Source organism: Cricetulus griseus, chromosome 4 (assembly GCF_003668045.3).
Source record: "Cricetulus griseus strain 17A/GY chromosome 4, alternate assembly CriGri-PICRH-1.0, whole genome shotgun sequence".
Classification (NCBI taxonomy): Eukaryota; Metazoa; Chordata; class Mammalia; order Rodentia; family Cricetidae; genus Cricetulus; species Cricetulus griseus.
The window spans coordinates 90458448-90473063 of NC_048597.1; the positions used below are offsets into that span (position 1 = coordinate 90458448).

Genomic DNA, 14616 nt, shown 5'->3' on the forward strand with positions numbered 1-14616 from the left:
TATATATGTCAACAATATGTCCTTCAGGGCCATAACTCTGAATTTCCTTTGGATATTTGTATGCTTATGGCTTGAGAATGTGTGTGGGCACAAGTGGAACATCTTTAGGTGGTGGCAGGGCATGCACACTGACACAGAAGGTACTGCTCTATCCACCTGAAACGAGTGAACAAGCTCCTCTGTCATAGTCTACATAATCCAGGCTGGACTCATACTCAACATCTTCCTGTTTCAATCCCCCTCAAGCTGGGATTAAAAGTATGTGCAACTATACCCATCTTTAGAACCCAGGTTCTCCTTAGCCCTGATCCTTGTACCAAAGAGTGGCTTTACCCTCCCAACCAGGTGAGATGGCATAGTCAGGCGAAAACACAAGACTTTCCCCAGGGAGCACCCTGTGTTCTCACAGAGCGAGGCCCATAGACTATGGGTTTAGAGGCTCTCACCAGCACAGCAGCACTGCCTACAGTCGTCATTGTAGGTTGCCCCTTTGACTGTGCCTGCACAGGCTGTGGCTGGGCCTGGACCTGGGGCTGGGGCTGGACAGCAGGCTGTCCTGCTGGTGGCTGGCTGCCTGTTGCCTGTGGCTGTGGCAGTGGTGGTGGTGGCTGTTGTGGAGGTGGTGGTGGTTGCTGTTGCTGCTGCTGCTGCTGCTGAGGGGGCGGCTGTGTCACTGGTGGCTGCTGTGCCTTCTGCTGATCAGCCAAAGCCTAGAAGGATCATATGGGAAGAGAATCTGCTAAAGAAGCTGGACCTAACCCAGGGTGACATCATGTCACAGAAGCATGTTTCTGAGAGGACCCAGGGTCCAGGGTACCATACCTTTTTCTCTTTTGCAATTCGCTCTGCTCGGAGAGAAGCAACTTGAATGGGAGGCAACGGCTTGTCATAGTTGATCCCACTGTAAGATAAAAAGTCAAAGCTTGCTTCACTTACATATATCAGCCATGGGATGGATGGATGGATGGATGGATGGACGGACGGACACACACACACACACAATATTCTATAAACAATTCATTAGTTTTTTTGTTTTTTTGTTTTTTTAAAGATTTATTTATTACGTATACAGTGTTCTGGCACGAATACCTACACACCAGAAGGGGCGCCAAACCTCATCATAGATGGTTGTGAGCCACGAGGTGGTCCCATGCTGGGAACTGAACTCAGGACCTATGGACGAGCAGCCAGTCTTCTTAACCTCTCAGCCATTTCTCCAATCCCCATTTGTTTTTGTTTTGTTTTTTAAAATAGATTTAATTTTATAAATTTGAGCTTATATTTGTGAATACAGGTGTCTATGGAGGCCAGAAGATTCTGGGAAACTGAAGTAACAGGTGGTTGTGAACCATCTGACCACTCTTAGAAACCAAACTCTTAACTGCTGAGCCCTATCTCCAGGCCCAAAATTCACTAGTTTTAAATGGCACATTTTCCTGACTAGTTTGATGATAACATACGTTGTCCCATTCATTGCAGCCCAGGGTGTGACCTGTGTTTTGGTCCAGGGTGTGCACACTGTATACACTACTCATCTACTAGTCACCCTATCATAGTCTCAGCTACCAGACTGACTGTATTTCAGGCTTGTGCTAAAAACAAACAAACAAACAAACAAACAGCCTGGCCTACAAATCAAGTTCCAGGACAGTTAGAGCTATTACACAGAGAAACTCTGTCTGGAAGGGGAGAAAAAAAATCCCACAAATGAACAACAAAACCTGACTTAATAATGTACAAAAAGAGTAATGCTGGTAACGTAATTATGCCAAAAAGAAGCCAGGCGTTGGTGGCACACACCTTTAGTCCTAACACTCAGGAGGCAGAGGCAGGTGGATTTCTGTGAGTTTGAGACCAGCCTGGTCTACATAGCTAGTTCCAGGACAGCCTCCAAAGCCACAGAGAAACCCTGTTTTGAAAAAAAAAAAAAAACAAACAAAAGCCAAAAAGGAGTCGTGTAATGCTTAAATTAAATGTTTTTAACTTTAGAAAACACAGTATACAGAGCACAGTAGGTCACACCTGTAAAGGATTCTCAGTACTCTGGAGGCTGAGAAGATTACCACAAGTTCAAGGCCAGCCTGTGCTAAAGCCTTGTCTCAAAAAGAAAACAAATATAAACAAAACTCCCAGGTACATGACATTCAGTACTTTCTGCAATTTCAGGAATCTACTATCAGGCAGTACTCTATGTAAACTCTCTGGGTCTGCCCAGACATACCTTCACAAGTCTTCCACAGCCTACCACAGAACCTAGAGCCTGCCCAAAGCCATCCCACAACCCTGGACAAACACCACCCCACGTCCTACACCTGGCTAAACAGATACAACCCTCTTACTAGCAACCCAGAGCAGATGCTCTAAGGTTTTCATCTGGCTATCATTACACGATAGGCCTGAGTGACCTTATTAATGCCTGCCCATAGCCCACAAAAGTCTCACAGCCCCTTCAGTACAGTCTGTTTTTGCCTATACAGGTCTGGTGGTTCTGAGTCTCTTGTCCTCAGATTCCTTTCAAGACCCAGCTCACATTCCACCTTCCCAGGGAGGTGACTGAACACCCACTACCCTAGTACCTGAAACTATTTCTCCCAAACCCCAAGGATCCTCCTTTATGTCCTGTAGTGTACTCAGAGCATAGGCATCTGTGAAGAACCTCTCCTCCCTCTTTCATGCTACACATACCTCTGGAAGGCATGCCAGTACCCTTCCTAAGCACTATGTGCCATGGTAGCCCTTGACCTACTAACAAACACTAGCTTGACTGACTCATCATTCCACTCAATAAGCACTGCTGCAGAGGTGCAGTTAACAAATGAGTAATATAGGGCACCTCTGAAGGTAATCCCTAGGGCAAACAAAACAAAATCACTGCAGGGTGGGGCTTTAAGTTTCCACATGGTGGTCCAGCCCCAGGAGATGGGACACCATGACATCATGAGATGAAAAAAGCCCAGGTCACACAAGGCACTGCTAAAGGAAGCACAGTAGTGCTATTGGGCTCTCAGTAAATGGGTTATGAGTTGACCATTTGGCAAGCTCCACTCCCACAGCTATGTAACAAGGACATAAACAGCATTTAACAGGAAAGCAGGGGCTGGACAAGAAGCAACCAGTGTGCACATGTGCACTGATGAAAACAGACAGGTGGCTGTTTTACCTGAGCCGATCTCCTTTCCAATAGTTCATCTCAGAACTTACAAAAAAGCACCACCAGCATCTAGCCCAGAGCTCGGCTACAAAGGAATGCTCACATTCTCCCATCTTCCCATTTCACAATCCACCCACCCACTCATTCATTTTTCCTGTATTAAAAAATAACCAAGTGCATTCACCTCTGAACTTAATAACCTCTTATGGTACAACCAACAAAAGTTGTGTTTGCAGGGCAGAAGAACAATCATTCTCTTAGCCTTTGTTCTGTACCAGAGAACAAAGCTGCTGCCACAAAGCAACAGGAGAAGGGAGGAAGGAGAGAGGGAGAGAGGGAGAGGAAGGAGGGAGGGAGGGGGAGAAAGGGGGAGAGAAAGAGAGAGAGAGAGAGACAGAGAGAGAGAGACAGAGAGAGAGAGAGAGAGAGAGAGAGAGAGAGAGAGAGAGAGAGAGAGAGAGACAGACAGACAGACAGACAGACAGACAGACAGACAGACAGACAGACAGACAGACAGACAGGGGCTACCCCAAAAGACCTCAAGGTTTCTCAATTTCAGGGTCTGCACCATCATGGCCAAAGCTTAGATCATGCTGTTTTTTTTTTTTTTTTTTTTTCCCAAGACAGGGTTTCTCTGTGTAGCTTTGGAGCCTATCCTGGCACTCTCTCTGGAGACCAGGCTGGCCTCCAACTCACAGAGGTCCGCCTGCCTCTGCCTCCTGAGTGCTGGGATTAAAGGCGTGTGCCACCAATGCCCGGCGATCATGCTGTTTTATACTATAGTTCATTATATAGTGATGACACAAGGTGAAAAATGTGCCTGATCCATAGAAGTACCTTTCTGCCAGCACAGAGGCATGCTTGGGGTTCTTCTGAAAGGGATTCATGCCAAGCCTGCAACACAGAAACAAGAATGGTTACCAAACAAGAGGAAAACATAATCAAGAGCAAGTCTCAATATCTAGCCTCTCAGCTGATGCAATCACAGTAACGAAATGAGAGCCCAGGGAACATACAGAGGCTTGATTGGGGGGCTTCTCTTGCCAGCTGTCATTTTCATCAGGTCAAAGTGGCTTGTGTACAGCTGGGTGTGAGTGGCGTTCTCATCCTGGGCATAAATCTGGCTGGTGCGGAGTGGACGGTTGTTCTTACTCTGAAACAAAATTGACAGGAGCTCACCAAGTTTAGACCATTAGCCTGACACACTACTCTGGAAACTTAGCCTGTGGCTAAGTTCCGATGGCTGCACCCAAGTCCCATTCCCTTCCTTTCTTTCTGGGATAATATAACTCAACAGTTGCAACACTGAGTGGCCATCATTTGCCGGTAGCTGGCAACATCCCCAATCCTTAGGAACTTTGCTCAGTTGAGCCTCCCCTTCACTGAGGAGAGAAAGGTTGCACAAAACATTCAGGGTCACACTCTGGAGTTTACACACGGCAGGTGACAGGGTGGGGCTAGCTGCAAGTCTTCAATATTAAGTCTAATACCCATGGACAGATGAGGCAGTGGGAATCCCATACTGGTACCTTCTACCCATAGTGGACGGTGAGGGTAACACAGATGTATAAAACTGCATTCCTTGCAGGCTGTGACATTTGTACCTAGTTATCCTTCCTGCTTATAAATGTCACAGGTAAACAAAATTCAACAATTGTCTACCTGCTCCCAAGACATCTAAACACTTCCCCCCTCAGATATAGAAAGCCCAAAGATAGTCTGTGCCAGGTCACAAGTCAGGGACAAGAGCTCACAGGGCTCGCTCTCTCTGCCCTTCAGTATCTCTAAATCCTGACCAACCCCATTACTTGCAGTCAGTGATGTATACCCAGTAGAGCTGTGATGTACTTAGGCAAATACACATCTGTTGCTGGAGGATCTGCTTCTTGAATACTGCCCCCTATATAAGCATCCTCTTTTTTAAAAACAACAACAACAAAACTAAACAAAGGGAAACAGGGAGAAGGGAGAGTAAGAACTAGTGCATCACACCCACCACCAGAGTGAAGGTAAGACAAGGCCAAAGGCAGGAAGGATATGTGTTCAGCAATAAAGCCCTGGTTGGTCCTAGCTATGAACAACAGCTCCAGGGCTAAGTATGGTGTGCTTACTGGCATCTAGCCACCACATCACAGGCCTCAACAGGGTGTGAACAACAGGGAGGCTCTGGATGTCCCTGAGGGGCTCAGTGAGTCACTGTGTGGTTCCTTAATGTGAAGAAGCAAAGCCTCTATGCATAGGAATAAAAGGCACTTGAGAAAACCCTAAGTGCTGTGTTTCTGCTACTACAGTCCGGGCTCAGTCTGAACCTCATTGTGCTCCTTTTCACAGGCACTTACAGAAAGCTTTCCATCTCATTCAGAACACCTCCTCGTACCTTATAAATATTTTGTGCCTTTTTCTTTGGATTAGCTTCACAAATCAGCTATAAGAGAAGAAAATATTTTAGCTTTATTTTTTTTTCAATATTAAGGTAATGGCTGCTATTATTATAAATGCTTCCAGAACATAAAAGAGTGAATGTGAGATTTCAGGAAGTTTTACGGTGGAGGAACCACAGAATGGTATCATGAGGAAGGCTTGCTTTTTTATTAAAAAAAGCAAACAAATGCTTTGTTCTGAGACGAGTGTTTTAGAAATGACAAGAGATGGTTCAAACAGTGGTCACAGAAGTGAGGTGAGTGTGGCAACCTCATCCTGAGGGCACACGTGGCTCTCAACACCAAGGTAGTTTTCACAAACTGTACCAAAATAAGGACTAGATGCCTGTCTTACCAACATCGCTGTTGCTCCTATGCTAATGGACATACTGATGTGGTCAGAAAGGCAGTGTTCTCTGTACACCTGCCTTGGCATCAGAGCTGAACATCTGTAAATGCTGGTGTGACATGGCCTGTGGACACTGTAGAAAAACTAGCTGTCAAGTGGCAAAAAAAAAAGAGGGAGCTGTGTAAAGAAAGCCAAATGGAGAAATGGAAATAGACAAACTCCAAGCAGGTAAGGGAAAAGCTGAGTAGAGGCCTGCATGTCCCTAAGCAGCAGCACTGACTCATTTTGGTCCAGGATGCAAACCATAGCTGGCTTCCTGAATGAAACACACAATGGTTTGGCTATACTATAAACACTTTTAATGCCAATGTTAACCCAGAAACAGAGACTGCTTGTCAAACCACTACTGTGTTTGAAAGCGGCACAGAAAGCATGAACAGACTCTTCTTTAAGTGAGGTGGTAACAAGTCAAAGAAGAGTTCTTCCCTTACTCATCTGAAACCTCGATGGCATAGTTTTCTACACTGCAGCCACAGCAGAGGCTGGCATCTGGTTCATACACAAACACTAACCATGATAAAGGGCAAGGTTATTGACTCCCCATGAATGTCCATTACGTGCCAGGTACTGTGTAGACGTAGGCCTCACTGATGAAGAAGGCTGACTTCACCATAGTCTACAGGGACAGCTACACTGCCCAGCAATACACAGCAAGACCTGGCTACTGAAGAAGCCAGTTCTTCCCAGGGAAACCAAGGGGTACAAGCTCACCTTCCCCTCCTCTCTGGGAATGATGACATTTTCATAACGATTCCGGCACTGCTTGGAAGACCGGTAAATTCGGCTACAGGAGTTGACAACATCACTGACAAGGTCCCAATTAGGAGTGTGGGCAGGTGACACAATCGTGAGGTTCAATGGCAGTTCAAGTAACTGCTTTACAGCCTGGAGGATGAGGTTTCAGAGCACACAGGTCAACACACTTCAAATTTATTGGTGCTGTCTTTCCAAGGGCAAAAGACACACTACAGAGCACTGTGTGTGAATCAATGTGAGGGAGCAAACAAACCATGGGAATGCTCAACCCAAAGACAACATAGTCATTCACCTGTAGCAGGGCCCAATCCTCGCCAATGAGCCAGTCGGGACTGTCCTGGGCAGGCTCCCCTGAGGTCTTGACATAGGTAGGAAGAGGCTTGGCGAAGGGTGTCTGCTGCTTCAGCAGCAGGTTCTTCTTCTGCTCCTTGCCTTCACGTCGGATTTTCAACATGCCAGGTGTCGCCCGGTCAAACAAGGATCGTGGCGGGACTACTGCCTCACCATGCCGCTGCTTCTTCTTCCTGCCTGCAGCTAAACAGAAGTGGGATTCAGCAGTATAGGACATTTCCTCACCAGTGGAGTGGGAAAAGGGAAAGAAGGCACACAAAAGGCATATACACCACGAGGCTATGGAAACAACTGCTAAAATGTAAAAAACCACTTTCTTGAGCCGGTCGGTGGTGGCCCATGCCTTTAACCCCAGCACTTGGGAGGCAGAGGCAAGTGGATTCTCTGTGAGTTCTTGACCAGCCTGCTCTACAAGAGCTAGTTTCAGGACAGCCTCCAAAGCCACAGAGAAACTCTGTCTCGAGAAAAAAAAAAAAAAAGTAAAACCACTTTCTTGAGTTTCCTATTTATTTGGGAGTTTCAAAACAGTCTCACTATTTAGCACAGGCTAGCCATGAACTCTTTATGATCCTTCTGCCTCAGCATCCTAAGTGCTGGGAATGCAGGTGTATGCCATGTACCCATCATCCTAGTGGTCTTCTACACTAACAACCATAATCCCTGAAATTGGAGGACCCTGGAATATGGTACAAGAGACAATGGGTGGGTCCCTCATCCCATTCCAGCAGAGGGGTACGTACCTGATGGATCGGTTTTATGTCGCTTGCGCTCCTTCCTCACATAAACAGGAGGCAGCTTAGCTTCTGGGATAGGTGTAGTCTCATACATCAGACACATAACCGAGTCAATGTAGATATCATTGTCATCTTGAGGAGGAGTGGGTGGTGTCCAGAGCTGTACAGAGAAAGCAGGTTCCATAAGCTGCCAAGTTATGAGAAGGTTAGCCTTTGCTCAGGCACTCAGGGAGAAGGGAGAGGTCACGTACCGGCATGACTTCTGTCTGTCCGTCAGCATCCTCATAAACATACTCCTACAGAACAGAAGTTTAAAATACAACAAAGGCTTTACTTCATGGTACATGCCAAAAATCACATACTTTCATCAATATTCAAAGATGAGTGTGGTTTTAAAAGTGTGTTTTATCTAAATCCTAAAAATACCATCTGCCGAGGGTTAAATCAGTATCAGTTAAGACCTCAACGTGTTAGAACAGCAGTCATGTGAGGAAAGGAGATGAGTACTAGTTTATACCATGCTGTAGGCATCCTCCCGAGTGTAGGTGAGAAGCTCTGCCTCTTCCTGTTCAAGCTGCAGCTGGGCCTCCCTTTCCTGCAGGGCCCTAGCATTGCGGGATTCCCAGTCTCTCACTGATGCCATCACCAAATCCTGCTAAGAGAAAGCATGGGGGGAAGAACTCTCAAGATCTGAGCAGGCAGGCAGGTTGCTTCTAATCTCTTCCTAGTGGTCAACCCCCTTGCCACTGTGCACACACGACCAAGCCCCATCTCCCTTAAGGGATGTCTCAGTTCTTACTGCTGCAAGTATTCTGCCCCTCAATATGTAACCTTGTATCAGCTCCAAGCTACTTCAAAACAAGTGCAGTGACATCAAGGTGAGAAGCAAGCAATTCAGCTGCCTGCATTGGGCTTTCAAGATCACAGTCTCACTAAGGCCTGCACTGCTAGGATTTGGCTTTATCCCTTTAATTCCATGGAGTCATAGTCACCTCAAATCAAATGCAGCACTGGAAATTTTTACTTTTCATATGTTAAACTGACCAAAACTTGATTCTCTTACCTCACTGCTTCTCTCTTTTTCTTGTTCAATGGTTGTATGGAACAATTCCAAGTAATTCAATGCATATTTTTCAATTGGTGTAAGCTATTTCAAAAATACATTTTTGAACTGGGTTAGTAGCAACTTAATAGAGATCAATAAAACTCAAAAAAAAAAATCCTCTCACAAACATTTAATTTAAAAAGTAACTGTTCTTAGTCAAAGCAAACAAAAAAATATTTTACAAAAGGGTTCAAATGCTAAAATTCTTAGCTTTAAAGAAAAAAAAAATCCCAAACCTGTTCCATAAAGTCAGCCAGCTCCTCCAGCTGGGATGGCTCCTCCTCATATCTAGGGCTGTCTGAGTCTGAAGACATGACTACAGTGCTGGATCCAGACATAGCTTCCTCTGTGGACCTCTGTGTGTCTTCCTCCAAATACTCAATGCTCTTGAGGGCCTACAGGGAGTGTGCACTGAGACTTTGCAAACGAAGGAGTTTGTACTGTTAAAGTAAAAACCTGTACCTTGAACAACCAGCAAGCCTCCAGGGGTACTTCCCTTCTTTTAAGACTCATAAACATGCTGATGACAGACATTCCAGTGATGGGAGCTATGGATGGATCTAAAACTTCTAAAACTACAATAAAACTCCATGGAAGAACAAAACACTGGCATGGGTTACAGATGATAACATGCCAAAAGAAACGGGAAAATGAGGCCACCAAAAATTACATACTCTAAGAATGAAAAGGGACCATGTAATTTCATCTTACATCTAGTATATAGTACTAACCACAGCTGCTGACACAAGGTAGAACAAAACAGAGACCTGTTGACAGCCCAAATACAAAAGCAAGTCTACAGAAAACAGTAGCACAGGTGCCCAGAACATACAGGGCAGCTAACTTTATTAGAATATGAAGCATGTCCATTAAAAAGCTGCCATTAATTCCTTTAATTCCAGCACCTGGGAGGCAGAGGAGGCAGATCTCTGAGTTCAAAGCCAGCTTGGCCTACATAGTAAGTTCCAGGATGGCCAGAGCTACACAGAGAAACTGTCTTGAAAACCAAAAAAAAAAAAAAAAAAAAAAAAAAATGCTGCCACTGTTGCCCTTCTAAGCTTCCAGGAGCACATATCTGATCATGGGGATGCTGGGGATGTAAAAAGAGGTGATCACATATGAGACAATATAGCTATGGTCAAAAAACAAACAAACAAACAAAAAACCCATGCAACCAGTTTTCAGAGTATTTGGCAAAACCTGATGTTTAAAAGATGATCGTACTGCACAAGACCCCCAACATCATTCCCAGAAGACAATAAAGGAGGCAGCATGGTGACCTGGAGAATCTTTAAAGCTGGATACAGAAAGTCAGATGAGGACCACAGATCTAAGAATCTCTGTTTAGCAAGATCAAGAACGTAAGACATAAAGCATCCAAAAGGACAGTAGGAGAAAGAGAAAGGAGAAAACAAAATAACCTTCACCAGGGAACAGACACAGTAAGATGGCTCATCGGGTAAAGATTTGTGTTGCCAAGATTGATAACCTGAATTCAATCCCCAGAACCTGAATGGTGGAAGGAGGGAACTGACTCTTGCAAGCTATTCATTCATTCTCTCCCTCTCCCCCCCACTCTCTCATGTTATATTGGGCTAAATAGGTGGTTCAGCAGTTAAAAAGCACTTGCTTCTCTTTCAGAGAACCTGAGTTCAGTTCCCAGTGCCTACGTTGGGGGGGGGGGGGGAGTTCACAACAGCCTGTAACTCTAGTTCCAAGGAAACTGTTTCCCTTTTCTGGTCTCTGCAGTCACTCACATTCATGTGAACATATGCAACCACAAAATAAAACACACATACACAAACAAACAAAAAAGGCCCACCAAACTCCAAAATCCAAGAACCAAGAACCTTGACCAGGCAATTAAAAAAAAAAAAAAATTGTCCAGGGACTGGGGATGAGGCTCAGTAGTAGAAGTTTGCAGGAAGCCCAGGTTTTCATCCTTGGCACTGGGGCAAGGGAGAAGACGTTCATGGCCAGCAAACCCATGAAAAGGTGTTCAGATTCACTACTATACAACAGCAAGATGCAAAATAAAGCTACCACATGAGACCATAAGCCTAAGAGAGAAGCCACCCCGCAGAAGCTCTGGGCGATGCACAGAAGCTGCAGCACTCAGACACCACTGAGGTATACCTTTTAGCTCTATCCACTAGTCATGTGTTCAAGAGACTCAACTTCAAGGCCTACATTCAGTAGGAATGCATGTACATGCTCACATGAGTCACTGCAAAAGCACACTTCAAAACAGTCATCCACACACAGGTCCAATGAGCAATGTACATATCATTATCCAGAATGAAGACAGATACATTACTGCCGCATGAAACGAAAAGCAGACAGACCTAAAGTACAGAATTCCATTCATATCCAGCTCAAGATAGGAAAATGTAGTAAGATGCCACAAGAGTAGTCACTTCTGGAAGGGAGTAGAGGCTAAAAGAGGGACTTTCTAAATAGTTCACTTTTAGTATCAGAAAGTAGCTGGCCATCACCACTGTTGGTAAAGACAAGCTATAATAGCATGGAGTACAGGCCAATAGCAAACCAGGGCACTGATACATGCCATCATTCATGGCTTTTGCAGAAAAGCAAGCAACAAGTCAGTGGTCACCACCCTAGTCAAACAGCAAAATGAGAGGTGTGGCAGCTTCCCTGGGGAGGACACTCAAAGAACGCATGGAGAGCAGGGTCTGGGGAGGAAGGAACCTCTTCCCTTCACTTGAGGCTGTGGTAGAGAAGTATTCAGCAATCGAGGGGCAAGTAAGGTCAAGCCAGGAGCAGGAGGGAGAGGATTTAAGTAGCCTGGAAAGGTATCTTCTATGTTCCTATACAGATGGCCACTACACAGGACCCATGTTTGCAACTCCAAATCTCCTAGTGCCTACAATGAAACAGTAATCTCTTTCATATGAAACCAAAACATTATACCCTAAAAAGACACCAAAGTGAGAGATGGTAAAGAGAGACATTCAACGGCCTCATCTCACTCAGTCTTCAAATTCAGCTATGTGTCTTACAGGGACAATGCATTCAACACAGGTGAACAGTGTTTCTACTGCTTGGGGGCCACAGGGAACTGGTGATTCTTTGAGTCAGGGGAGGAAGAAATAAGACAGATTGGTACTAAAAATCAAGTTCGGCTCAGATAGTCCTAATGGAAAGAAGACAACGGCTAACACCATCTCCTCCACTCCCTCGACACCTCTTTACAGTTGAGACAGAGGAGGAAGGATGGCAGGAAGGCTGCAGGATCAAGGGAGGGGAGAATCAAGTACGAGTACAGACTGAGTACTCAAGAGGCCAGGTGAGTGAAACCACACACATACACTGGGAAAGTACACATAGTCAAGACTCAAGTAAAACATTCATTGGTAAACAAGTCTCATGGTTGACTGTATTTCTCCTCACCTCTATGAAAGGTCTTGCAATCTTGGGTGCAATGGTTTCACTGACCGAGGGTTCCTGAGAAAGCACCACGAATTCTTCAGCTTTCACAGGAAAGCCGGCATCATCCATGGGCGAATAAACTTCAAACAGCTCCTGGATAGTTCGCTGGACATAAGCAGTAAGTACAATCATTTCCAGGAACAGACACAATCCTATACCTGACCTGAGCCTTGGGCACAATAAAAACCCACCAGAGAGTCATCCCTCATTAGTGAATTCAAAATAAGATGGTTCTGTTCAATGTGCCATTCCTCACTGAGGGAAGCTGGGAGGTGAGACAGGGTCTCCCTACGTACACCAGGCTGATTTTCAAAGTATCATCCTCCTGCCTCAACATCCTGAGTGCTGAACTACAGTCCTGCACTACCATACCCAGTCATTGAGGATTCTTTTCTTTTTTTTTTCTGAGACAGGGTTTTTCTGTATTGTTTTGGAGGCTGTCCTGGAACTCGTTCTGTAGACCAGGCTGGCCTCAAACTCACACAGATTCTCCTGCATCTGCCTCCCAAGTGCTGGGATTAAAGGCGTGCACCACCAATGCCTGGCCTCAATGAAGATTCTTAACAAATGAAAGCTACCTGAGTCAAGAATGCCATCGAGTAGTCATTTCCCTGAGCAGCTACTTCCCGTATCAAATCTTTAGTTCCATTTTTCAACAATTTCTCTTCAATAGAGTTGCCACTGACAAGCCTACAAAAGAAAAAAAATATGTATGCGTATACAGTTAAGTCACCTAGAAACACATGCCAATACCAGGCATAGCTGTCCAGATGGTAGCCAGGGAAGCAGCAGATGCCTCATGTGCTGATCAACACCTGTCAATCTCTCCAACCTCAGCTCTAGTAAGCCCTGGAGTCTTTGGTCCATCATTCTGCTTGCCAATGTTTCTCCCACCACATTCTACTAAGACATGTCTCACTCAGTTCCGAACTCATCCCTACTGTCTGTTCACTTAGACACTCTCTGACCACAACAGGCACAGTGATTCTCTCTGACTTGCCTAGTGAGAAACTTTTAAGAGATGTCCCATTCTAACTTAAGTATCAACAGTTTCCTGTCTCCAGCAAGCTGCTAGGACAACAGAAGGTGCTCTAAGAAGAGTACTGTGGGTGTTGTCCCCACTTAACAGATAATGGAATAGACAGTCTCTTGGGGTAATGCCCCAAGCAGGCCCCATCACCCAGTCTATTATTTTCTATAACATTCACTGCTTTGTTTTAAAATATACTTTTAAAACATTTTATATATGTATGGGTGTTTTGCCGGCATGTATGTCTGTGCCTGTGAAAGCCAGAGGGTGGTACTGCATTCCCCAGAGACTGGAGTCACAGACAGTTGGTGAGCTGCTATGTGGGTGCTGGGAATTGAATTTGGGTCCTCTGGAAGAGCAGTCATCTCTTCAGTTCTGCTTACTTTTAGAATGTTAAATGCTAAAAGTCAAGAAAGCTTAAATTAAGCCATTTTAACAAAAATTTTCACAGGGATGAAAAAGAACAAATGAGAATTTTCCAAGAGAAAAAAAACTCCAAATAGGGAACCTAGGAAAAAAGTGACCAATCGGGGAATGAAGAGATGGCACAGCAGTTAAAAGCACTGACTGCTCTTCCAGAGGATCTGGGTTCAATTTCCACCATCCACATGGCAGCTCACACCTGTCTGAAACTCCAGTTCCAGGGGACCCAACACCCATGGCAAAGCACCAATGCACATAAAATAAAAATAAAATATCTTTTAAGAAAGTGACCAATCAAGTACTGTTGTTTCATCATTAATGCAGGTTCAGTTATACACAGTTTGATTATGTATGAGCATGAGAAATGGGGAAAAGTCAGATTCTAATCTGAGATCACCACTAAAACCATTTTATTTCTGTTCACCTTTGGTTTATAAGCACATCAACACTCTGCACGCACAGAACAAGACAGTACCTGTGGTGATATTTTGTTTGTGCTCTAACAAATAAAGCTTGCCTGAAGATCAGAGTGCAGAACTAACTAAGCCACTAGTTAGCCATAGAGGCCAGGCAGTGGTGGCTCACACCTTTAATTCCAGCACTAGAGAGGTGGAGACAGGAAGAGATATGGCTGGGCAGAGAGACAAATATAAGGTAGGATGAGACTGGAGCTCCTTCTCTCTTTTAGGCTGAGAAGTTGGCGAGGTAAGGTGTGGCTATGGCTAGCTCCTTTGTCTCTCTGATCTTTCAGCATTTACCCCTATATCTGACTCCGGGTTTTTATTAT

General features: G+C 44.9%; 1 protein-coding gene across 13 annotated transcripts in view; it reads right to left on the reverse strand.

Annotated features, from left to right (window-relative positions):
* Positions 1 to 14616, reverse strand: part of Ep400 (E1A binding protein p400) — a 100916-nt gene that overhangs the window by 13998 nt on the left and 72302 nt on the right. For 7 of the 13 annotated variants that reach the window (XM_027415888.2, XM_027415891.2, XM_027415894.2 and 4 more), the window contains 14 exons: positions 12955 to 13066; positions 12338 to 12481; positions 9163 to 9321; positions 8885 to 8968; positions 8339 to 8476; positions 8073 to 8117; positions 7828 to 7981; positions 7029 to 7270; positions 6692 to 6865; positions 5529 to 5576; positions 4168 to 4304; positions 3989 to 4045; positions 823 to 901; positions 447 to 710 (listed from right to left, as the gene is read on the reverse strand). In XM_027415888.2, the coding sequence (XP_027271689.1) occupies positions 447 to 710; positions 823 to 901; positions 3989 to 4045; positions 4168 to 4304; positions 5529 to 5576; positions 6692 to 6865; positions 7029 to 7270; positions 7828 to 7981; positions 8073 to 8117; positions 8339 to 8476; positions 8885 to 8968; positions 9163 to 9321; positions 12338 to 12481; positions 12955 to 13066 (1837 nt within the window). The remainder of the gene's footprint in view (positions 1 to 446; positions 711 to 822; positions 902 to 3988; positions 4046 to 4167; positions 4305 to 5528; positions 5577 to 6691; positions 6866 to 7028; positions 7271 to 7827; positions 7982 to 8072; positions 8118 to 8338; positions 8477 to 8884; positions 8969 to 9162; positions 9322 to 12337; positions 12482 to 12954; positions 13067 to 14616) is intronic. The other 6 variants (XM_027415890.2, XM_035443231.1, XM_027415896.2 and 3 more) reach the window with 3 other exon arrangements.